Consider the following 20,951-nt stretch of genomic DNA (forward strand, 5'->3'; position numbering starts at 1 on the left):
TCCTTTAGGCTGTTGGTAGAAGTCTGAGATTATTGTTGTACCTGAAACTATATCAGTTTAATGTAGAGAGATACGCACGGAACAAACAAAGGCGGGTGGGGAGTTTGAATCCGTTGTATACTATAATTGAGACATGAGAAAGATGATCCTTTCCAGTTTTCACACGGGAGGAGGGTACAGCAAATCTATCGTACGGTCCTGTTGTCTTAGATATTATATTATGCATGGTTTCTGTAGTATCAAATCACCATTATAAAAGGAAGCTGTCAGTCTCGACGTTTCCAGAGCATCACAAATCTACCAACCACATTGACCAGCAAATAATTCATTCTTCTTTGACTTGGTAAAAGATGCAGCTTCTCTCTCTTTTTAGCTCTTTGGCTCTTATGGCTGCGGTAGTTTCCGCGGCCGATCGAGGCAGCTATACCAGTCCTGGGATCGGGGCTCGCAAGAAGGCGATCTTGCATGCTGGTGGCAACACTCGTGATATGGCCATTGCCATGCTGGAGACGTGAGTCTACTTGTTTAGTATTCGTTCCTAATAAGCTAGCTTACAACTACTAGCGACACCATGACCACGGCCTACACTTATGGTATGTCTAAGAGTTAGCCAGCGAAACAAGTGGTGGTGCTAATATCCGTACTTATAGGTGATGGAAAGACAGGTGATGGCACAAATTTCGGCGTGTTCAAGCAGAACTGGTATATGCTGAGAAATTCTGCATCTGAATTCCGGGGTCAGGCCGCAGACCAGGTCTCTAATGGTGCTATTCTCAAGTAAGTTATGGTATAGGCGACAGGCCGAAGTATGTCAAGCTAATGCTCGAGTGCTAGTTCGAACCTGAAAAAGGACATTAAAGCTCGCCACGACGGCGAGAAGCACTTCGGATATGAAATTTGGTTCAGTGGTCACCGTAATGGAGAATCGGGTGTTAATAACCCGGGCACAGCTGATATCAAAAGTGGGTTTCATCTGATAATCATCACCCCTAGTTCACGAATCTTTTTACTGACTTTATCGATAGCGTATATGGATGGCGTATCATGGATTCAACAGCAGATCGAGAGTGACAAAAAGTACCTGAGCGACGACACTCGCTTCTGGGTTGATGTCGTGGCTATCTAACCAAATGGCATCTGGTGGCAGACAGATAGCTATACATCCCGGAATAAGGCTATGCGCTTTGTGCCACGTGGAGTACTTCTCAGCCGTCACACATCCCTTAGAAGTTTTTTCGTTCATCTACTCTCTATTCTCTTTTATTTGCCCTCCCACTGAGATAGTACACTCATTTATAAACCTTCATACAAACACACTCCTACTACCAAAACCATACTATTTCTGGTAAGCACAGATTGCGTCATGTATGTTCTCAGAGAACTGCGTATGTTGTGCTGAAATTTGAGCCACTAGATAAAGAGCCAGCGGGAACCAAATTAATCTCAATCTTGTCATGGAATTAGTACATACGAACATGTTTTTATACATATTTGCTAGTAGACTGAGCCTTCTTCAGATAGTTCCTCCAGGTTATATAAACCTTACTTCTTTCACTGCGTCCAAAAAGAGAATGAATGAGTAAATCACTTTATTATTTATTGAGACAATCGATTGTTTGACCACTGGCTGCAAATCTTCTCTTATCCGTTGAACTTCATGCTTTCACCACTCTTACGTGTCTATCGTTTGTTTTATTGATATCGTAGAAAACAGCGTTTACCCTATCAAATAGCCATCGCCTTTTATTGTTCAGAATTCTACCATCCCTGGCCACGTGTAGGTGAGCGAAAGGCCATCTAACACAGACATAGGGTTCTGGCAACAGAAGTCTTCGGTGTTTAGAGATCATATTCAACTTCTGCATTCACCTCGCTGTTAGTAGCACACGGGAAGTAATAAAGCGTGCTAGGATCATCATATGGAACACGGAGGAGAACCCGGACAATCCCGTTAGCCACGTAGGAGAACTTGAGCCCTTCCTAGATTATCACATGATACTCTTAGAAAATAGCGCAACAGACGACACGCGCTGCATTGTACCTCAACTTCGCTTCTTTACTCGTGGGTGTCTTATTCGATTTGGCCATATCCTTCTACAAGTCTATTAGTCAAGGCCCCGTCAGAAGGATTACGACGGGAAGACTGTGAAGTGACTTATACTCGACAGTCGTGAGGAGAGTGGTAGTGTTACCGTCGACATAATGGATGCAGAAGTGATCGGGTCTCGGGTGTGGGGTACACTTGACTATTGGCTGGCATCCGCTTCAATGATATCCTTGTCATTTAGGGAATTCGTATGGTTTCTGAACTAGATGCCATCGCCAAATGAAGAAAGGGAAGACTCATGTTTGATAATACTCTGGAGTCCCGCAACTTTATGAAGGGTGACGTGCTTTGGCTTAACAAATTAGAGGGGCATGGATTTGGTTCTGCCCAGTTTCGTATCACCAAAGCTGCCACTGTCTTTTTTGACTTAATACAATTTGACCGTAACTGAATATATATCAAAAAGTGCCGCCGAAGATATGCGGCTTTAAGTACTTTGATTCTTTCGGATTATAGAAGAGGCAGAAGTCTGCGGCTGACTGGCGTGCCCAAACTTGAAAGGGTGACAAGTGGGGCAAGTGAGAGAGGCGGAGGACGAGCGGCGAAGACGGGTCTTTTATGTCGGGAGCATTGAAGGGAGGTTACGTGACGACGTATTAGGGCGTTAAACTTAATACGGCAAAATTGACCCGACGTAGTAATTCATAGGTCCGCCGTTTACAGTTTAGACGGAAATAGTCGTTATGTATATTGCGACAAAGGATACAAAGCATTGCGACTACCCAATGAATGGTTCACATTGCTCGCTCGTATACCCGAATCTGTGTCGCAATAGCGACCCGGCGCTTGGCATTTACTCTTCCTATATTTCCATCTGTTTGCAGTTTTTACTTTTCAAAATTATGAACAAGGTTATTTCCCATAGAACTGCTGTACATGGTTTCCGTGTTAGTTCTCGTTAGGTGAACAAACTCGTTCATCAGAATGCAAAAAAAGGCAAAAGGTATAAAAAAACGAATGAATGTAGAAGATCTAGCTCTCAACTTTCAAGCAACAAAAACATTTTTGTACTCGGGAGTATGGTCAAAAAAGATGCGAATGCAGCAAAGATCCTGCCTGTTTGACAGACAGAATGGAAATTGTTGGGGCATTGACCTTCTTTTCGCGCTGCAAGAGATCAAGAGAAATGGATATAGAGTTAGGAAGAACGATTATTTTCCAAGGAATCACCCTTAAGTCGCACAGTCAGAGGTTGATCGGATAATACTAGACGTTAACGTGGGTAGCAAAGATCAGAGTGTGTTTGGTCTCGAATAAAGTTTGAGTAGACATATTCCATGCAGTCTTTGTCTGCGGTATCACAATGCAGATTAGCTAGAAAGCACTTGCAACCAAGTCTCTGAGCGATGGCAAGTTTAAATTGAGTAAGCTCAACATCCGTACTCAATCTCATTCCTTGGGAGCGAAGATTATAGAGCGCGGACTTAAATCGGGCAACAAATGCGGCGGCAGAAGTTCGCTGGTAACGAAGCTCAAGCCATTCCATCCATACGCCTGTAATTGGCTTAGGCGGAGCCTTGCAATATAGAGCTTCCAGTTTCAAATATGCTTCTCTGGCATGGAAAGTACGCTCGATCTGAAGAAATGGCTGTTTGGCAAGAGCAAAATCCAGATATGCACGAGCCTCAACTTCGAGGGAATTCCAAGACGCGAGCGAAATGTGATTTTGTGAGCGTATCTGCTTGCCGATTGCAGCATTGAGCTCTTGATACTCCCCAAATGCTTGTTTAGTAAGCTCATTGGGCGAAAGATGGTACTTCACTGCAATTGCGTCAATCGCGATTTGCGGAGTGTGCTCAACAGCAACAGGGGCCGTATAATTGCCAGTGAAAATGTCCCAGTAGATTGGATTGATGGTACGGGTGACGTATTGGAACTTTTGCTGCCAGGTATTCCAATTAGAAGCACCTTGTAAAACTGGAATCGTGACACCGATGCTGTCGGGCATAACGTTTTCGATTGCAGGATCGGGGGTAAAGTCTTCTGCTTTCGATGCAAAGTTAGCAAAGCCATCATAGGATTAGACTACGGGATACCAAATGTGACTCCGGCTATTCTCCTCGGGGGACAACAGGACGTGTGTCGTGGCTTAGAGACCATCAATTGCTTACTGTCAGCCATTGTGTTTTTCAATGGAAGGAGGATAATTCAATGTGGAAGAAAGAAGGTCATAGGTATAACGTCATTAGCAGCGTCTAAGTAACGCCAGCAGATAAAAGTGGTAATGGATCCTTGGAATCCTTTGGAGCAGTGGGATATCACACGTAAACTCGAAGTATTGGACAGCGGAGAACGGATTGTACGCATCTTTAAAAATTCTTTGGAGCAGTGATATCCCATGCTCATGGGCTTCTCATAATGCGTTCTTGATCTATTATCAGTCAATAAAACGGCCGAATAAGGCTCGGATAACGCCTGACTGACAGATAGAGAGTGGACGTAGAGGAGGACAAATTGCACAAATCTGCATTAATCTTGGTCCTGAATCTCTTGATGTTGGAAGAAAAGAAGTCGGATAAAGGTCAAAATCGTGCACAGAGAGGCGGAGCGGAGCTTCAGTCCGTCAAAAGCAACGGCAGCAGCCAAAAAGGGTTAAATATGCCTAGCGCTTTCGAGCTCTACACAAATTTTACAGCCATCTCCACTGATAGGAAAGTGAAGCAACGGGGACTTGGGGCCTCATATATCATACATAATTGAGTTTACTCTATAAATGAATATACATATTTGGGCAACACGCGCAAGAAATTTCACAGAATTCTCACATCTCTTTTATTTATCTCGAACTTATATCTCAAATGTATAGCATCACGTCCCTCCACCATGGACTCATTGGTTGAGATTCCAAATTCTAGCCACCCGGAATGCAGCTAGTCTGCCAAAGTCGTATTCAAAGAACATATGAATCGAAACAAACACAACATAAATACGATCCAGTTCACCGATGCGAAAACAGGAAACAGGATATATAGAAGAGAACATCTCAGTCTCAGACTTAAGACTGTTTGCAAAGGGTTTGTTCGATGCCTAAGGCTAGATCAGTACAGTGAGCCTATCTGGATGAAACATGTGCCGTAGATTCAGCTGATATGAAATTCGTCGCTAACAGATCAAAAACAGCTATTACCCTCCCGATCATAACCAAATAAATCAAGAGATAACTATCAGAACATGAAAGGACAAACTGACCCAAACTTGTCTCTGCTAGGATAGTCGTTCACTTAACGCGCTTGTGCACACCTAAAACGGACCCTTGTGCTGGAAGCTGGCTCCGGATAAAATCTGGATAAACCTTTTCCATGAGTTCTGGATCATGGGCATCGACCCTCATGTCCGCCATATATTTGGTTGACTCCGGATGCGATTTAATGGCCTGTTGGAACACGGCCAGCACCACAGTAGACGGAACTTCGACCGACTGCTCTCTGACGTCTTGAAGACCGTTCTTGAATCTTTCCACGAAGTCACCAGGAGGCATTCTCCGATGATATTTTACCTTCCCCCATTTGTCCCATGCAACAAAGATTGACTGCGCAGATGTGTCACCGTAGAGCACCTCAAGTTTCAGATACGCTTCGCGAGCATCTGAGATTCGATCAATCATGTTCCGGGGTTCATCTTCAAGGCTCGAGCCTAGAATCTCCCTAGCGCGAATATTTAACACGCGTCGGTTGCGGGATTGAGACCCCCCTCCTCGTTAGAGGAACCATTGCAGGAGATTCCTGTGATCACCACATCGGAATCAGTGTCGGACTCATTGGCGGAGCAAAAAAGCGGTTCCGGCTTTGTTAAACTTTTGCGTTCGGAGATTTCGGGTTCTTTCTTGATATCATCTGACGGTCTGTCCATGATGATATCCCAGTATGTGCCAGTATGGTCAACCTCGTAAATCGCCTCTTCAAGGTTTTTTCGCCAGCTCACCCAATTCGGCTTTCCCACGAGCCTCGGGAGCCAATATGGAACTCTCAACTCTTCTTGGTGGGCCATTTTGATGGATAGGAGAGAGATCGACGAACGCAGTGTGACGGAGGCCTTTTCATATGAGTCAACATGTTCTCTGAAACGCAATGAAAGTACTCTAGAGGAAGTAACCTTGAAGTGATTCAGATTTGGGTCGAGAAAAGCAATGAAGGCGGCTACTAGCTGGCAATGGGAGCAGAGGCGCTGTTCAGCGCTGGACGAAGAGTGCAGAAAGTAAGACGTGGGTGCAGGAGCGTAGTTGTGGCAGAACCGCACCTAGAACTCCAGTTCTCCTTTAGATGAGGAGCTGGCACTTCAAAGTTTGCGATATGTCGGCGTGGAGGTTAGAAAGAAATAAAGGTTTGTAGATGAGAAAGATGATTATCGATGCGGGGTGTTTGAGGCGGGAAATGCGGAAAATAAGAGGAAACAGGATGGTAAGCGGACTTGTGGAGGCAAAATCAGGTTCTTGAAAAGCAGGAAGTGACGAATCTATTGTTCCGTGAGGTTGGACATAAAATGAGGAGAGGAAAAAAGGAGCAGAGGTAACAGCAGTCAAGAAGTCAAGTGGAAGAAAAATGATTTCGATGAAAGAGTAGAAAGAACAATTACGGCGAGTTATGATTAGGTGGATATATGCAAAATTGAAGTGCAAATGCGAGTCAAGTGACGGGAAAGTGATCGATTGGGGTGCAGGGTGGTTTGGTTCAGAATGGATAGGGCTGATAATGCAGTGAGAGAACAGGTACAACTTGACGCCTTTCGGGATACCTTCATGAATTGTATGATATGAGAACTGTTGTAGACAAATTCCGTTAGCATTATCTTATGCTATCAGCCTTCTTTTGCATTCCTTGTTGCCTAAGTCACGCTGCAATGGATCTAACAGCTAGAATTCTTAGAAGTGCACACCGGACAGACGGCGATTCAAGGTGGCACTATTGATGCTGTCAAGGTCAAATCATTCTTCTCGACTCACCATTAGCAGCTACTTGAAGAGACATTTGGCTGTATCTCTTGGGAGTATATTATGCTTATGCAAAATGAAGATTTCTCCGATGACAAAAAGCCAGTCATATATAGCTGGGATTGGAAATTACACCCTGTATTTAAGTTCGTGATAGACAAACCTCTCTTTTTCTCCACCCACAAATTGAGTTCGCCTCTTCAAATATCTCAATTATTAACGAAACCCCACCATGGATCTCAAAACAGATGAGGAATCAGCTTCCTCTTCGATTGTCTGCGCTGTCACCGAGCCATCGCGGAGCGAAGACTTCGATCATTTACCCGAAGGGGAATCTGGTCCCAACCTAATACCAATCGACCAATACGCCCCCGATCCATTCGAGCCCAGTACCCGATGGCGATCGTGATCAGGCTTCCTGTGGGAACTGGCTATTCCGTTCTTTGGCTCAGAGTGCCGCCAATATTGGATAACGACAACATGGGGCTCACAACTTGATAGTATTACTCTCGAATTTTACCGAAGTTGGAGGATCTTTCCGCGTTCCAGGCTGGAGTATTTTTTATAAACAAAGCAGAACAAGAAAGATGCATAACGATCGTGTTCTCATGGAGGAAGGAAGATTGAAATTGACCCCGCGACTCTCGAAATACGATTGGTGGCAGAGAATGCAAATGTGCTATGTTGTTGGCATTCAGCCTAATTGTGTTAAGCTTGAGGGGCAGCACCGTCACAAGCTAATCGTGGAGCTCATCAAGAGCTTTTAAAGGGATTGATCGCCCAGTCAATATAGCAGACACAATTTTCTCGATAAAAAAGGGAGTCAGCAACGAGAAACTGAAGAAAATTGGATCGACAGTTCTGCTACTGCATTGCTACTGCATTCTGGGAATTAAGGGACTGATTCAGGCATCCCATACCGTGTCTTCGACAATGCCACCATTCACTCAGATCGCTGTCAGTCTGGCAGCAGCAATAGCTTGTACTCAAGCCACCGTAATCAACTCGAATGTTGCGACTGTGTCTATAAATACCAACGTCAAATTCAAGAGCTGGTGGCTTTGGTGTGTCGCAGGCGTTCCAACGTGCCGAGGATATATACGGCAAGGAAGGTCTGTCCAGCAAAAACACCACGTTGGTGCTGGACCTTCTATTGAGTACCGACAAAGGCGCCGGTTTCACGATTCTCCGCAACGGAATTGGCTCTAGCAACAGCTCAACCAGCAATTTCATGAACTCCATCGAGCCTTTCAGTCCTGGATCACCGAGCGCAGGCCCGCACTATGTCTGGGATCGCAACGACAGCGGCCAATTTCCGTTAGCTCAGGCGGCATATGACCGCGGTCTCGTTAACTTGTACAGCAATGCGTGGTCGGCACCTGGATACATGAAAATAAATGGCGACGAGAATAACGGGGTATTTATGTGGAGTCACAGATGCCTGCTGTGAACCTGCGAGTTGGATGCAGGCGTACGCGGACTATATAGTTCAATGGGCGCGCTTTTACAAACAGTCTGATGTGAAGGTGCCTAATATCGGCTTTTTGAATGAGCCCGAGTTTGCCGCAACTTATGCCGACATGCTGTCCGACGGAGTTCATGCTGCAGAGTTTATCCGAGTGTTAGCAAAGGCTGTTAAGGCTTCTTTTATGAACCTTGCAATGAACTGATGCGATGGTATTGGTTGGGAAGAGCAAGAGGCGATGATGGCTGGCCTCCAGGCGGGTCCTGACCCGGCGGAAGCCTACCTGAGTGTTGTCTCAGGTCACGGGTATAACTCGGTCCCGGATTTCTCGCTCACGACCACAGAGAAGACATGGGTCACGGAATGGGCTAACCTCTCGGGTGGCTTTACCCCTTACACATTCTTTGGGAATGGTGGGTCAGGGGAGGGATTGACCTGGGCGCGAAATATTCAAGTTGGGCTTGTGAAAGCCAATGTCAGCGGCTTTCTTTACTGAATTGGAGCAGAGAATTCGACCACAGACAGTGGACTCATCAATCTCATCGGGGATGAAGTCATTCCTAGCAAGCGCTTCTGGGCCTTCGCCCAGTTTAGTCGTCTAGCGTGGCCAGGTGCCCGTCGGGTGGATGCTAGCAGTTCCGATTCTTTGCTGTATGTCAGTTCATTTTTGAACATCGACGGAAGTATCGCCACTCAAGCAATCAACAATAACACACAAGCGTACGAGGTCAGCTTCAAGGTCCATACACGTGGGCATATTGGTACTGCGCAGCCCTGGGTGACAAACAATGACCACGACCTTACGCCTCTCAAGTTCATTCGTGTTGGAAATGATGACACTTTCAAGTATGTGATCCCCGCCCACTCAATGATAACATTTGTGTGCTCCTGAGACCATCAGAGTCAGATTGTCTGCATATGTGCATGATATATTGTAGTCTACTTGCGAAATACCAAAGAAAACTCAACGGATAATCGCATATGCAGTTCGAAACATGATGTGTTAAAATGCAAATATCTATCAAGACAGAGATGGAAATCGCCACACAATGAGTGCAAAATCAAATGAAAGTAGAGGTCCTGAATAATGACACTAAACTTTACAGAACATGATGTACAAAGCCAATGTAGGATAGGATCATGCCCAGCCACGACAACGACTTTCTCCGACAAGGAAGTCACAATCGTGCGACGAAGAACCAAGTTTTGTCATCATTGACTCTCAGTGTGACTTTTAGGGCGATCACTGGTTGCTATCTCTGACACATGAGCAGCCCCCAGCTCCACAAAACGTTGGGGTGTTCCTGGTTGATGGAATGTCCCCACGGCAGATTCGGCAACTGGCATCGGAAGTGGCGTTGAAATAGCCTTGAGACGCGTCCGACGCTCCCACAAGGCCCATATTATAGAAGCGACGGCTATCACTCCGAGTGGAACCCCAACACCTGCGCCGATCGCCGCCTCACGCGAGGTGTTGGAGCTAGAGCCGCCATTGCTAGACCCTGGTGTAGTCGTGTTGGTAGCACTTTCAGTTGCGGGCGACTTCACTGAAAGTCCAGCAACGCCTGGTATGGCTGTGCCGCTTGGAATGCTGACGGATTCGAAGTTTCCGCAGTCGATTTTGTTTGTCTGGTTATTCCAGGAGGCTGTGCCACAGCAATAGGAGGTTTTACTGCCGTTATATTGTGCTGCGACGATAGGAAAGCCGGATTTCTTGTTATAAGGCACTAGGGGCAGTTTGGTCAGTTGGATCCATGAGCATGGACCTTTTGTCGGAACAACACCCACTGCAATATGTGTATGATCCGCATAAATCCCAGCTTCGGTCAGTACAGCTTGCACGAGAAAGCGCAAATCCACGCTTTCCTTGAAGATAGCATAGGCCATTTGACATGCAAACATCACCCTTGTTACAGCAGAATGTCGTTGCATCAGGCGTGCAAGGTACGTCATCGACCGCTTGGGTCCCATCGGGATTGTAACAATTGATATCGGCCATAGCTAGCACCGACCACCATGGCAGTACTGCTAGTGCGAACGTGAGAAACGACCATTTTTTGTTGACCATGGCGCAAACAAGAAGCAACCCGAGGTTCGACGAGGGGAAGTGCTCTATTGATCAGAAACAAGAGCTGGGCTGACCACTTGCCAAGAGGCTTGGCCCCATGTTGTCCAAGGAAAAAGAGCAATTCTACTGCACTATGTCAGTCCTCATGCACGGGACTTTGGGGGCTGACGTGGAATTCAAGATGGTGATTGGTCCAGCGGGACAGGGTCTTCGCGAGTATCCGAACCGACTCTCTTTGCTGCCGATTGCTGCCTCAGTTGGTAATGATCGACTTCTAGCCCGCAGCCAAATTTCAGCCACCGCAGTATATAATGCGGCGAATCGTGATATGCCCTTTTAATCTTGTGGGTATTTTCTACTTGGCATTATGCAGAAGATGACCAGTGTTCGAACAACTTCCTATGAACTTTTGACTTGGTATCCTTCAGAAGCTCTACCCAAGCCGCTATATATAACTCACTTTTAAGACATCAAGAGGAAGACATAACGCTCTTTGAACTGATAGTCAGCTTGAACTACTTGCGAAGAAACTTCTCTGGTAGGATTGACTCACAAATTCTTGTACCATTTTGATATCCCTCCGAAGCTTTTCCTCCGATACACTTGGTCGCAAATTTCGGGAATTTCTAACTTCATTCCCTCCAGTAATTTGCACATTCTGCGCATACATCTCATAGTCGACGCTGTTGTTTCCGGTATAGTGTAGGTCCGGCGAGGGAATATCATTCCATTCTATTGCTGCCGCAGGATGCTTACCGCGTGCTGAAGTGTTCCGATCATATGAAGTTGGTGAGATGCCGGAAGATCCGTATGGAGAATGAACTGCACTTGAAGAGGTAGATATAATAGCTCGGAATGGAGGCAGGCTTCCGACGACCACAGCTATCGAGATCGTTTTATTGAGTCAGCACTATTGGACAGTCGGTAATGGGGAACTTACAGATTGATGATTCAACAATACCCCAAACTGCCAGCGCTGCTTGGTCTGAGAACGTTTTGCCAGTTATTTCAATGGCTCTGATGATTGCTGCCGCAATGATAGCGAACCCTAGACAGAAGACGAGAGCTAGACCGAGCTTTTGCTTGAAGTTGATTTTTGCTACCCATAATATGCGGAGGGGAAGGGACATGACTAACCCACTGTGTTAGCTCTGGAGCTTCAAAATGCTAAAGACACTCAAGCGAGAACAGCCATACTCAACAAGTCGGTAAATATGTCCACTGCTGTACTGTAGGATATAGAGATGGTAGATCCTTCTCGATCAATCGGTTTCCCACACTGGCCTGACGATTTTAGAAGTAAATTAGTGATGATTGGCAAAGAAAATATTGCGCCCGTACCAATCTTGAAGTAACTCGACGGCGGATGGCACGTCCAAACTGACCCAATCCAACAGCCGATATATGCTAAAGATGTAAACACCACAGTACACCACCATGCACGACGGTATACCGGCAGTCCATTAGATATCATCCAAAAGAGGGCTAAAAAAGACGCTTTCACACTCCATAGCACCGACCAGAATATTCCGATGATAGTAAATTCATAATATAAGTAGTGTAGCACGTGGTATTCGACGTCGGGACCAGTGGGATGAAACACAAAATAGTAAAGATGAGGTGTCTGTAGCGTCTGTAGTATGGCGTTGGCGATAAGCAGGATCAGTGCGAGGAGCATGAAATAATCATCAGCAAGCAGGCGCTTCATGTACTTTATGCGAATCATTATGCGAGCAGATGTGAAAATGATCCCGAAGCCAGCTCCTCCCCAGGTTATTCCGATCAGGCCATTAGCTGACAGGTGGCCGATCACACCCTGAGGTGGAGTCGTCATCGTCGCTATGTCGTAGGTTTGCTTGGAGCGGGTTAGGATGTGGTCTTTTCAGTCTGTGAACTATTTACCACAGCATATAAGTAGAAAAACTATGCCGGATAATTTGGACATTGGGCTATGTATAACCGGCAATGAGAAAATATGACAACGCCTGTATGTTTGATTTCCATCGATAGAACACCAGACTGGGGGACCTTGTCAGGCCGGGACGCGGCTGAAGGGTAGCGAAGCGGACGTGAAACAATATTATATTTCGGAGTATATTGATATAAAGTATCGATTGTGGTGACTCTGTAAGTCTAGGAGCACCTGAATCTCACACTAAAGAATGCGGCTTACGTCCTAATCCCACGAAACATGTACATTCGACACTGGGGCCGAGGTGCCCTAATACCAAGGGGACTGTCACTTGGATTGCAGGCCAAATTCAAATGGAGGGGTCTGTGAATCGTTGTAGCCGTGTTTCCAATTTCTCTTGTTGATAAAGGTTGAAGAGTTGGGACGCCTCCTGTAGTGGTGCATCTAGGAACATTTGCTTCGAGGGCTTGTTCGGAGTATTCGATGAGGCAAAATTCAGATAGAACGGAGTGTATCGCTTTTTGGCGTTTCTAAAAGCGGACGAATGACAAAAAAAGAATGAGGTCAAAGTCCGAAAAAGAGGAGTTTGTGCGACCAACCATCCGGATCAGCCAGGAAGGAGGCGAAGCCCCATTTTGACACGGAGGATTGTATTTGCATCTTTTTTCTGGATTTTAGACTCATCTTGCGATCATTTAATTCGCTATAGACTTTAGCATTGGCTGCGATTTAGTGAAGTCTAGTCTCTGCACGACGGTTTGCGCATCGGCTTTATGCAATATCGCCCCGCCGTTATGTGAGTTACCCCTCGCATAGCAAATCAAAGGGTATCATGCCAGCACATTTTGCTAGCAAAGAAATTCTCATCTATTGCCGTATTCGAGGTTTCACGTGCATCGCAAATTACAGTTCGTGAGAATTTCAGTGTTTGGCGGTTTTGAAGAAGAAAGATGCGGGAATATCAGGGCTTTGTGTTCGATAGGAGAAAGATATCTTCAGGGGAATCAAAATGAGAGAGGGTGGAGACGCATATATCTTGCATATGCGATGTTGATCGGGTTGCTTTTGGGCCCCGCGCACCGGCGATTTGTTGAATTCTTCACAGTAATATTGTTGCCTCAACGTTCTCTTCTTCGATCGCACAACTTGCGAGATTGACAATTTATCAAGGTGACCTGTTATGAAATCGATATTCTCAGTAATTTTTACGCTTGCTGCCTGTGGCTACGCGAAGCTGAACGAATCCTGTAAATGCGTGAGTTGACACTAACTCACCACAGTGAAGACCTGAGGAATCTAACCGGCTGAGGCTATAACAGACTCCGGATTCGCTGTGTTGGCCTTCAATCCAAAAATGGAATGCCCTCAATACATCCATCTCAGGGACCTTGATTCGCAATCATCCGCTGGCTGTTTCGTGCTATCCCGGAATTTACCAGGACCCGAGAGAATGCGCCAACAAATTTTCCCAGTGGTCAAACTCCACTTTTCAAGAGTTCTCCCCCGTTGGGTATTCCTATCCAACTCATGACTCTTGCCCTCCTGTTGATTTGCGCTCGGGGCAAGCACCGGGCACGTGTGAGCTAGGACCAGCCCCAGTCTACACAATCAACGCAACAGAGCCTGAGCATGTTGCTGCCGGGATTGCATTCGCACAAAGTAACAACATTCGTCTAGTGATAAGAAATACTGGCCATGACATCTTGGGAAAGTGAGTTTTCTCGAACGAACATCGTGGCCTACTTCACTGACTTCGCTGTAGATCTCAAGGTTACGGTTCACTTCAGGTCTGGATCAAGCACATACAAAAAGGAATTTTCTTCCAAGAACATTATATCCCTTCCGATGGATGCACCAGCAAAGGATGGAAGGGTGGTGCTATGACTATCGGTGGAGGGTACGTTTGGGAAGATATCTACAAGCTCGCCTTCGAACGTAACTTGACCGTCGTTGGTGGTGGTGACCCGGTAAGTGATTCCTTTTTGGGAAAGCGAGCTATTTCTTAATATGAATCCTTAAGACTGTTGGCTGCATTGGTGGTTACACCCAGGGTGGTGGTCACTCGCCTGCCAGTCACGACTATGGTCTCGCGGCGGATCAAGTTCTGGAGGCCCAAGTTGTGCTTGCCAATGGTCGGATTGTGACGGCTAACTCCTGTCACTATTCCGACCTCTATTTTGCTATCCGCGGGGGCGGCGGCGGTACCTACGGCGTTGTCACCTCCATGACAGTCAAAGTGTATCCAAGCAAACCTGTTGTGGCGCAATCTCTCACAATCGTCCCGTTAAGTGAAGACGGTCAATCACTTTTGGATGCTATTACCGAGATCTACCAAGAATACCCAAATATCATGGATGCGGGCTTTTCAGGGTACGGTGCTTGGTCTATTAACAGCCCCTCGCCTCTCTTCGCTGATCAGGATATTGGCTATTTCCACACTGCTGCGGCTATGAACCAGTCACTCACTGATGCCCACAAAGCATTTGAACCGCTTCTTTACGTTTTGGAGAAGTACAATGGTACTTCACTGCATATTTCGATAAGTTGGTTCGAATTTCAGACATATGGGGCATATTATCAAGCAATGTCTGGTGTGCGTCAACCGGTAGGTTCGATGAACGGGGCTATGTCGTCACGAATGCTTGACAAATCTGCTTTGACGAATGACCCGTGTTCTCTGCGGGCTATGATAAAAGTCATCGCCGGGGAGGTTAATGAGCAGACAGTCAACAACGTGGAGCTTGTTGGTGGCGGTAAGGTTTTAACCGATGGAGGCGACAGATACTCTGGCGTCAATCCTGCTTGGCGGTCTACCTACATTGTCAATATCGTAGCCCGGCAATGCGCCGACTCTACCTCTTCCAAAGCTATCAGGGACGATATAACGTACAATAAAGGCGGGGCTATGATGAAGCTGACGCCACATTTAGGTGGTTACATGAATGAGGTATGTCGATCACCTCCTACTTTGATTTGGGTTTGTGTTGACAGCTATTTAGGGAAATCGATATGATCCTCTGTGGACAACGAACTTCTATGGCACAAACTACGTACCACTCACCATTATCAAGAAAAAGTACGACCCTATCGGCGTCTTTTACTGCCCAACTTGTGTAGGCAGTCCGGAGTGGTACCAGAAGTATTTGGATGGAAAACAGTACGGTCCACTTTGTCCCACTGGGCTATGAGATCTTTAGTAACTTGAGGCACTGGTTGGGAATTTATTGGCGAAAAGCTCAGAGACCTTGGGATGTTGGGTCAGAAAAATGTAAGCGTTTAATTATCTCTTTAACTCCAAGGATTCGCTCTATCCCTGAGTACATTTATCGTCGTAAGTTCATTTTCACATGAAAATCTAACCAACGCTTGAGCCCATGTACGTATTGCGATAGTATCACATAATATGCAACATTCATCAAAGTGGCAACCATTCGCTTTGCCATTCCCGCTTGACATCCTGGTACTTTAGATGAACCTGGGGATTTGGGTGGGAAAAGTTCGCATGCTGTTCTACCATCACCATGGTGATGCGATGGGATTCCGGGATTACGCCTTTGAGCCAGCTCCCAGCCGACTCGAGCGCATATACTCGCTTCAATATGGCAAGGCTTTCAGCAGTGGAAGAAACACCCTCTCGTCGTTTATATTTTTGGAAGAGACTGATCACTCTTTGCCGCAGAGGCCAGTTGCGACATTTAAATCCGCACAGCATCAGAGACCCGATGAAGCCTTCTTTCACGGAAAATGACATATCAGGCAGTTGCTCGAAAGATGTCAACATGGTTTCAATTGTGTCGACCAATTCTTCGAACTGTGGAAGAAGAGTGTCCCATTCTGTTTCGCCTCCTGAGAACTTCGTCGAAGCATCCAAGATTTGGAAGGTTTTTTTGTTTAATTTCACCATCAATACAGCTCGCTTCTCGCCAAGAGAAGCCGTGTGTTTATCAATCGCGGCACAGTGTTCTAGTTGCAGCTGGAAGCGATTGTGTCTCTTAGATGGAGCATCTAACAAGAAATCCTCCATTTCATCAAGACTAGTAGTGTGCCCCTTGGACTGGGTGTGATCGGTAATCATTACCATCCAGGCTCGGACGGACAGGAGGAGCGTTGTTCTGGCGCGCTCATCTTTTTCTGCATGGGCAGATATATCCGACAGGTTTTCAGACATGAGCTCGCCAAGATAGGGATATTCTCCCCGAATGTGGTCTTTGAAAGCTGTCGCCGTTGCCCAATGAATGTGGAGTTGTACAAAAGTATGCAATAGAACTGAAGCGAACACGCTTTTTTTGCCCTCCCTTTTCCTCCATTCATACAGCATCTTAGTGCCAGATCGGAGATGGGAGCGAACTGCTTCAATGTCGCCTTGAAAAAGTCCAAAAGCAATGAGAACGACACAAGCGATTAATATTCTTTCCATGTGCGCTGAGTCTGGATGTGCATTGGTCATGATGCCAGTCCGGAGTTGAGCGATAGCTTTATTGCATTGTCGAATGGCGAACGTGTCATTTTGATGAGAGGCAGGATTCACGAATTGCTGGTGCAAGGCACTAATCGCAATAATCCCGTGGCGGACCACCGGGTAAGATTCACCAGCTTGATGAACGAGGATCTGCCAAAATTGGTCGAACCCATATCCAGCGCATTGCGTGGCAGTTCGAGAGCGAAATAAGTGCAGATAATCGCGCTCCATCGGTGACAAGTCAACTTGACCTCCGTCAGTCAAACGCGGCGCGAGTTGCTGGTGCGAATGTTCAATGAGGACAGCATTGCGCCTGTTTGAGGCTCGTGCATCTCGAGCTTCACGGGTCCTTCTGTCCAAGGTTACCGTATACCCTTGGCATTCCCGTCCACTGTTGGTACACATCAAGCACGAGGGATGGGTTTCATCGCATTTTTTATGTCGAGATCTTTGTACGAATGAGTATCGGATCGGGTAAATGAAAATCATAGCAAAAGGCCGACTGCTAAAAAATCGGGATGGTATTTACGCAGTGCAAACACCACTCTACCTAGTCTCAAATACTCACTTGCATGTCAAACAACCTGTGCGGACCTTCGCGGCACTAGCCCTTTTCCTTTTCTCCGATTGCTGCATGGTTTGTCTTTGGGCATGGATGTGGACCTGAGAGCCTTGAAGAGATATAGCGGCTACGGGTTCAACATGGGTTCAACATGGGTTCAGGTGCAGTTGAATTTGCTAAGAAGTCAGCATAAATGCGAAATTGGTGGTTGTCCTTCATGCCTGAGGCAGAAATATCTGGGCCTCTTCACCGCCCAACAAATTGGTCTTTCCCCGCAAACATAACCCACTTCCAAGGTTCAACTCACAACAAACATGACTACGACAGAGACTACGAGAGATGCATTGGAATTTTCCGAGTCCGACAGGGGCTTCCTCGAACCCCATCTGCCGCCCCAGGCCAGCTCGGCATCTAATCTCGATCTCCCCTTCACAACACTCACTTTCGCTACATCGCTTGACTCGTCTCTAGCTTTATCCCCGGGCGCACGTACAGTACTTTCAGGTCCCCAGTCCAAAGCAATGACACATTATCTGCGATCGCGTCACGATGGAATTCTCATTGGAGTCGGTACAGCAGTCGCCGATGATCCTGGTCTGAATTGTCGCATCACAGGAGTCGGAGGCTATGGTCAAGATGGTTTAACTGGTCAACCTCGGCCAGTGGTCATAGATCCAACAGCCCGTTGGGAGTTTTCGGAAAACAGTAAGCTGTTTCAACTTTGCAAAGAGGGACGCGGCCGAGCACCATGGATCATCACAGCTACAGAAAACCCCGACCCAGAAAAGAAAGCTCTGCTCGCGAAATATGGGGGCCGATTTATATCGACGAAAATGATCAGAACACATACTGGTGGGCATCAAGTTGACTGGCAAGATTTGCTTGTCACCTTGAAATCAAATGGTCTCGAGAGCGTCATGGTGGAGGGCGGTGGCCAAGTCATCAACTCTCTTTTAAGTCCAGTTTATATGTCTTTGTTGAACAGCGTGATTGTGACGATTGCTCCCACTTGGCTTGGTCAAGGTGGTGTGGTCGTCTCTCCCGCTCGACGATTTGACGAGGGAGGAAATGCAATGTCTGCAGCGAGATTGAAAAATGTCAAATGGTACCCCTTTGGGGAAGACGTTGTCCTGTGTGGGCAAGTCAAGATCGCGGACTGAGAGAGTAGTTGAGTCCATGTTCTTCTGACACGAAGTAATAGCTTTCACAAATCCCCCAATAGGTGTAGAGAAACCGAGGTGGAAGACCAAACATTGCTTTGGGCAGGCGAAACCCCATCCCGGCGACAGATAATTTCAAGCACTTGCATCAATCTTATCCCATACAATCTTCGCTGCTGCCTCCTTTCGGTGATAAGAAGATTATCGGCCGTTAGTGCACTGGGGTTCATCCTGTAGGTGTCCATCTGGAAGACTGAAAAATTATTTCTTCATTGTTGTCCTTTGTCTAAGATCACAAAGATAGCCAACAATACCTTTATATGTCTCGCTCTCGGTGTTTATTGTCTGTTTCTTTGTCTGAGATCATATCGAGGAAATCTTTAAATACGAGCACTGCTGCTCTTGGCTTGAGAATACTGGTCGAATTGTCTGAAGTGAGGTAATGCTAACAGATTCGCGAGTCAAGATTTGATAGGCTGTTCAACACCAACTCGGAATTCTGACCATCTGACGTTGGCATGGCACAGATGAATGAGCGCGAGCAGCGCGATCACATGCTGCACGCAATTCACCGTCAAATTGAATATCTCCGAACCAACCCCGAGGCCCGTCCCCGGGTGATCGGGAGGCTAGAAGCCCTATTACGGCTTGCGCGTGCTGATGCACAGGTTGGAAATACATCACGGCTCGGGCAGCTCTCATTGACTTTGCAGAAGGAGCTCCCTGGGCAAATTGCACTTCTCAAAAGTGACGCGAACAATGATCGAAAGGTTGCAGATGCCCTCGCCCGAATGGCACTCGGTGTATCTTTGCTTTTCCGTTCTGCATACAAAGAGTATGACTTCGATCAACCCAGAAATCACATCGAGGAAATTACACTTACTGAAGATTATGGCATGCAAGATGAGGATGATCTCACCAGCATAGTCTTTGGATCATACTTGGCGAGACTTGCAGGACAAAATTTATAGAGCAGCTAAATACGTCTTACGCGCTCATCAGAGTTGGACTACATAATTTAGGTGCGTACTTCTCTAAATTCAAATCTAAATGTTCCGTTGGTGCTTAAGCGTTCCAAGGTTATAGAGTCTCCATCTTATTCTTTATAGTAGCTTCAGTCAATCTAGCTTTGTACGGTTCATCCAAGTTTCAATTGTTTTTTCTCGCTCGATATTGCTTTAATTGAACATTTATAACCGTCCATGTGCATTATCCTCTTGTTCCAAATGCTTCCTTAATTTTATTTTCCCCTCAAGGGATGAGAGCAATCTATCTATTGTAATTTTCGAAAGATTTCCACCGTTCCTGAGCAGGCGGATCCTTACTAGCTCTGCAACATGTGCTTCTGGCATGGAAGGACCGGAATAAGCAATTGATTTATTATGCCGACTGTTAACTTCGTCATCGTACATACTCACGATACGCACCCAGATTTTTTATCAGGGCTATGCCTAATATGAGTATCATACATGTAGGCATAACGATATAACGGTTTACTATGTGTGAAATGGTGATGTGAAGGAACGATGGAGAATAGTGATATTCTGAGATTCTGTAAGGAGAAAAGCTCTCTACCTATGCATAGGGAGGCGTGACAAACATATGTAAGCAAACAATGCGAATGCGTAAACAAGCAAACGATGCTATATCCATCAAAATACCTCACACGGGTCTAAGAATGTATTTCTTCTAGAACGCGGGTGGTGGCGGATATAAAGGATCGACATGGTCTAATCCAGAACGGAATGGTGCGGGCCCATACACCCAGATTAAGCTTAACGTAGTGGGTTTGTGTGCGTGGAAGCACCTTGGCAAGGAGGAAAGGAAATCGTTACCAATTTACAGCCTCCGAGGTTTACCCTCTAGCCCTCAACCCTATGCCAAGAACCACGATTCGAAGCACTCCGGGAAATATTCGCGGCCGAGGAGACGGAGTATGCACAATATTTCAAACCCGCGTTGAGTTTCCTCCAAGCACTAATCAAGAAGAGATGCCTAATTATGTTCAAAGGGAAAGCTCATTGGTGAAGCAACTAGTGTATGTATCATTTAAAATCCTCAAGATAGACACTTTGTGGTCTTGGCAGAGGCTTATCCAATTCGTCCAGTCAAAGTCCTTGTCGGTCGATGATCTCCGATTAGTAAGTGTGGCTCTAGTCTCTGTTCCTGGCCTTCCTGACGCAGTGACGCGACGCCTGACGAATAGCCCCTTACAATGCTTGGCTCTTCATATCTTGCTTTTTGGCGGCAAACTTGGGGATGCCTAATATTCTAGTGAAGTGTATGACCTT

General features: G+C 46.3%; 13 protein-coding genes across 13 annotated transcripts; 7 read left to right on the forward strand and 6 right to left on the reverse strand.

Moving 5' to 3' along the window:
• Positions 1 to 350: 350 nt before the first annotated feature.
• Positions 351 to 1,126, forward strand: N7529_003283 (uncharacterized protein; the record flags this gene model as incomplete). The annotated part of the gene is made up of 5 exons (XM_057238810.1): positions 351 to 511; positions 565 to 593; positions 651 to 777; positions 835 to 962; positions 1,026 to 1,126. The coding sequence occupies 5 exons, from the start codon at positions 351 to 353 to the stop codon at positions 1,124 to 1,126; spliced, it is 546 nt and encodes a 181-aa protein (XP_057101421.1).
• A 2,194-nt stretch (positions 1,127 to 3,320) lies between these two features.
• Positions 3,321 to 4,228, reverse strand: N7529_003284 (uncharacterized protein; the record flags this gene model as incomplete). The annotated part of the gene is made up of 2 exons (XM_057238811.1): positions 3,321 to 4,093; positions 4,219 to 4,228. 2 exons carry the CDS (start codon positions 4,226 to 4,228, stop codon positions 3,321 to 3,323), a joined length of 783 nt encoding a protein of 260 aa, XP_057101422.1.
• Positions 4,229 to 5,324: 1,096 nt separating this feature from the next.
• On the reverse strand, positions 5,325 to 5,711 carry N7529_003285 (uncharacterized protein; the record flags this gene model as incomplete). The annotated part of the gene is made up of 1 exon (XM_057238812.1): positions 5,325 to 5,711. The coding sequence occupies one exon, from the start codon at positions 5,709 to 5,711 to the stop codon at positions 5,325 to 5,327; it is 387 nt and encodes a 128-aa protein (XP_057101423.1).
• A 53-nt stretch (positions 5,712 to 5,764) lies between these two features.
• Positions 5,765 to 6,094, reverse strand: N7529_003286 (uncharacterized protein; the record flags this gene model as incomplete). The annotated part of the gene is made up of 1 exon (XM_057238813.1): positions 5,765 to 6,094. One exon carries the CDS (start codon positions 6,092 to 6,094, stop codon positions 5,765 to 5,767), a length of 330 nt encoding a protein of 109 aa, XP_057101424.1.
• A 1,873-nt stretch (positions 6,095 to 7,967) lies between these two features.
• On the forward strand, positions 7,968 to 8,704 carry N7529_003287 (uncharacterized protein; the record flags this gene model as incomplete). The annotated part of the gene is made up of 3 exons (XM_057238814.1): positions 7,968 to 7,991; positions 8,110 to 8,451; positions 8,504 to 8,704. 3 exons carry the CDS (start codon positions 7,968 to 7,970, stop codon positions 8,702 to 8,704), a joined length of 567 nt encoding a protein of 188 aa, XP_057101425.1.
• Positions 8,705 to 8,740: 36 nt separating this feature from the next.
• Positions 8,741 to 9,391, forward strand: N7529_003288 (uncharacterized protein; the record flags this gene model as incomplete). The annotated part of the gene is made up of 2 exons (XM_057238815.1): positions 8,741 to 8,974; positions 9,008 to 9,391. The coding sequence occupies 2 exons, from the start codon at positions 8,741 to 8,743 to the stop codon at positions 9,389 to 9,391; spliced, it is 618 nt and encodes a 205-aa protein (XP_057101426.1).
• Positions 9,392 to 9,711: 320 nt separating this feature from the next.
• On the reverse strand, positions 9,712 to 10,470 carry N7529_003289 (uncharacterized protein; the record flags this gene model as incomplete). The annotated part of the gene is made up of 1 exon (XM_057238816.1): positions 9,712 to 10,470. The coding sequence occupies one exon, from the start codon at positions 10,468 to 10,470 to the stop codon at positions 9,712 to 9,714; it is 759 nt and encodes a 252-aa protein (XP_057101427.1).
• A 230-nt stretch (positions 10,471 to 10,700) lies between these two features.
• On the forward strand, positions 10,701 to 10,907 carry N7529_003290 (uncharacterized protein; the record flags this gene model as incomplete). Its single annotated transcript, XM_057238817.1, has 1 exon — positions 10,701 to 10,907. One exon carries the CDS (start codon positions 10,701 to 10,703, stop codon positions 10,905 to 10,907), a length of 207 nt encoding a protein of 68 aa, XP_057101428.1.
• Positions 10,908 to 11,029: 122 nt separating this feature from the next.
• Positions 11,030 to 11,697, reverse strand: N7529_003291 (uncharacterized protein; the record flags this gene model as incomplete). Its single annotated transcript, XM_057238818.1, has 3 exons — positions 11,030 to 11,065; positions 11,121 to 11,449; positions 11,508 to 11,697. The coding sequence occupies 3 exons, from the start codon at positions 11,695 to 11,697 to the stop codon at positions 11,030 to 11,032; spliced, it is 555 nt and encodes a 184-aa protein (XP_057101429.1).
• A 2,101-nt stretch (positions 11,698 to 13,798) lies between these two features.
• Positions 13,799 to 15,667, forward strand: N7529_003292 (uncharacterized protein; the record flags this gene model as incomplete). The annotated part of the gene is made up of 4 exons (XM_057238819.1): positions 13,799 to 14,190; positions 14,242 to 14,446; positions 14,500 to 15,426; positions 15,479 to 15,667. Coding segments are annotated over 4 exons (1,713 nt in total), but the record flags the coding sequence as incomplete, so codon positions are not given.
• A 227-nt stretch (positions 15,668 to 15,894) lies between these two features.
• Positions 15,895 to 17,343, reverse strand: N7529_003293 (uncharacterized protein; the record flags this gene model as incomplete). The annotated part of the gene is made up of 1 exon (XM_057238820.1): positions 15,895 to 17,343. One exon carries the CDS (start codon positions 17,341 to 17,343, stop codon positions 15,895 to 15,897), a length of 1,449 nt encoding a protein of 482 aa, XP_057101431.1.
• Positions 17,344 to 17,814: 471 nt separating this feature from the next.
• N7529_003294 (RibD family protein) lies at positions 17,815 to 18,660 on the forward strand (the record flags this gene model as incomplete). The annotated part of the gene is made up of 1 exon (XM_057238821.1): positions 17,815 to 18,660. The coding sequence occupies one exon, from the start codon at positions 17,815 to 17,817 to the stop codon at positions 18,658 to 18,660; it is 846 nt and encodes a 281-aa protein (XP_057101432.1).
• A 518-nt stretch (positions 18,661 to 19,178) lies between these two features.
• On the forward strand, positions 19,179 to 19,631 carry N7529_003295 (uncharacterized protein; the record flags this gene model as incomplete). The annotated part of the gene is made up of 1 exon (XM_057238822.1): positions 19,179 to 19,631. The coding sequence occupies one exon, from the start codon at positions 19,179 to 19,181 to the stop codon at positions 19,629 to 19,631; it is 453 nt and encodes a 150-aa protein (XP_057101433.1).
• Between the last annotated feature and the right edge of the window lie 1,320 nt (positions 19,632 to 20,951).

This window comes from Penicillium soppii, assembly GCF_028829465.1.
Source record: "Penicillium soppii strain IBT 18220 chromosome Unknown utg000003l, whole genome shotgun sequence".
NCBI lineage: Eukaryota > Fungi > Ascomycota > Eurotiomycetes > Eurotiales > Aspergillaceae > Penicillium > Penicillium soppii.